The sequence below is a fragment of the Antrostomus carolinensis genome, unplaced genomic scaffold (genome assembly GCF_000700745.2).
Source record: "Antrostomus carolinensis isolate BGI_N321 unplaced genomic scaffold, ASM70074v2 scaffold2172, whole genome shotgun sequence".
In the NCBI taxonomy this organism is placed as follows: domain Eukaryota; kingdom Metazoa; phylum Chordata; class Aves; order Caprimulgiformes; family Caprimulgidae; genus Antrostomus; species Antrostomus carolinensis.
The window spans coordinates 1-1,776 of NW_010301462.1; the positions used below are offsets into that span (position 1 = coordinate 1).

Below are 1,776 nucleotides of genomic sequence, written 5' to 3' on the forward strand. Positions count from 1 at the left end.
TATATATATACACACACACACACACACACGCCTTCTCAGAGGGTTTAAAAACTTCAGCAAAAGTTTTTTAGGAATCTTTCATGAGAGCTCCTCAGTCAGTCGTGGTGTACAAGTAGTGGGTGGCAATTAGCCTGGCTAGAAGAGAGGCAAAGACAGCATGGGTTGCTTTTCCTGTTGAGACAAATGTATTTGCTAATGATGCATCCCGTTTCTCTCCTCCTGTGCCTCCGTGGGAATGGTGTGCTCCTCCCTGACAGTGATCCTTTGGGTCCCCCATGTCCATGCAGTGTGGGCCTGCGTGCGGTCCTGCCCTGCCAACTGCGTGTGCACCCAGGAACGGAGCTGCTCCGTCCTCTGCGATCGGGCCGGTCTGGGGCAGATCCCTAGTGAGTTCCCTTGCGAAGCCTCCTCTATCAACCTGGACAAAAACAACATCAAGTTTCTCTCTGAGAGGGCCTTTGGGACCTTGCCTTCCCTCAAATCCCTGTCACTCAACCACAACAATATCTCCTTCATCACCCCGGGGGCTTTCAAGGGGCTCCCCAGCCTGACTGAGCTGAAGATGGCCCACAATGAGTACATTCGCTATCTCCACACGCGGACTTTCACTGCCCTCAAACGGCTGGTCAAGCTGGACCTGGCAGACTGCAACCTTTTCAACATCCCAGACAGGATCTTCATCGAGCTGCCTGCTCTGCAGGAGCTCTTCTGCTTCCAGAACAACTTCCGGAGGATCCCAGGTGCCATCAGGGGCATGGAGAACCTGACACATGTTTACCTGGAGAGGAACAGGATTGAAGCAGTAGCCTATAACTCCCTGCAGGGCCTGACCAAGCTGAAGTACCTGAATCTGCAGGATAACAGGATAAATGTCATTCATGAGCGAGCTTTTCAGGGCTGCCAGAAGATGGAGTATCTGTACCTGAACGACAATTTGATCAGCGAGCTTCCAGAAAACTCCTTTGATGGTCTCAGGTGCCTGAAGATGCTCAACCTGGGGGGGAATTTCCTCAGGAATGTTTCCAACACTTGGTTCAGGGATCTGGGGGAGCTGGAGGTCCTCTACCTGGACCGCAACAGGATCAACTACATTGAGGAAGGGGCTTTTGAAAACCTCACCAGCCTGGTTGCGTTGCACTTGAACAGTAACAACCTGACAACTCTGCCCTTTTCTGTCTTCCAGCCAGTGTACTTCCTGGGGCAGCTGTACCTCTTCCGCAACCCCTGGGAGTGCGACTGTCGCATCGAGTGGCTAAAGGAGTGGATGGAGAATTACAGGCTCGTCAGAGATATACCCTGTGCCTCCCCCTCCTCAGTAGCTGGGATGGACCTGATGGACATGACCTATGAGAGATCACCAGAAGGTTACTGTCTTGACCCAGTGGAGCTAAATGTCACGTATGAAGGCCCGACCCCAGGTGAAGAGCCTTGGTCTACCACGGAGAGCAAGTTCAACAGCCTTATCTCTAAACTCTTGCTCCAGATGGGCCTTCCCGAAGATGTGGCAAACACCACTGAAGTCTTTGGTAACACCACAGAGCTGGATGGACTGACTGGTGGGGTTTCTTCTGGGGTGGGGAAAGACAGTATTGAAGCTGCCTCCTCTTTTTACCTCACAGCACTTTTTACAGTGGTTATTTTGCAGAGCAAATAGTCCAAGGGCTACCTGGAGCATGGCTCCTACTTAAGTGTTTAGTCCCTGTACCTACCTAGTGATTAGGGAAAAGTTTGTATGGTGGGTCCCGGATACATATCTGGCTCCAAACTCTCCTGGGC

At 51.8% G+C, this 1,776-nt stretch overlaps 1 protein-coding gene across 1 annotated transcript; it reads left to right on the top strand.

The window, feature by feature from the left end:
• Positions 1-235: 235 nt before the first annotated feature.
• On the top strand, positions 236-1,654 carry NYX (nyctalopin). The gene has a single exon (XM_010163451.1). It carries the CDS (start codon positions 236-238, stop codon positions 1,652-1,654), a length of 1,419 nt encoding a protein of 472 aa, XP_010161753.1.
• Positions 1,655-1,776: the final 122 nt, after the last annotated feature.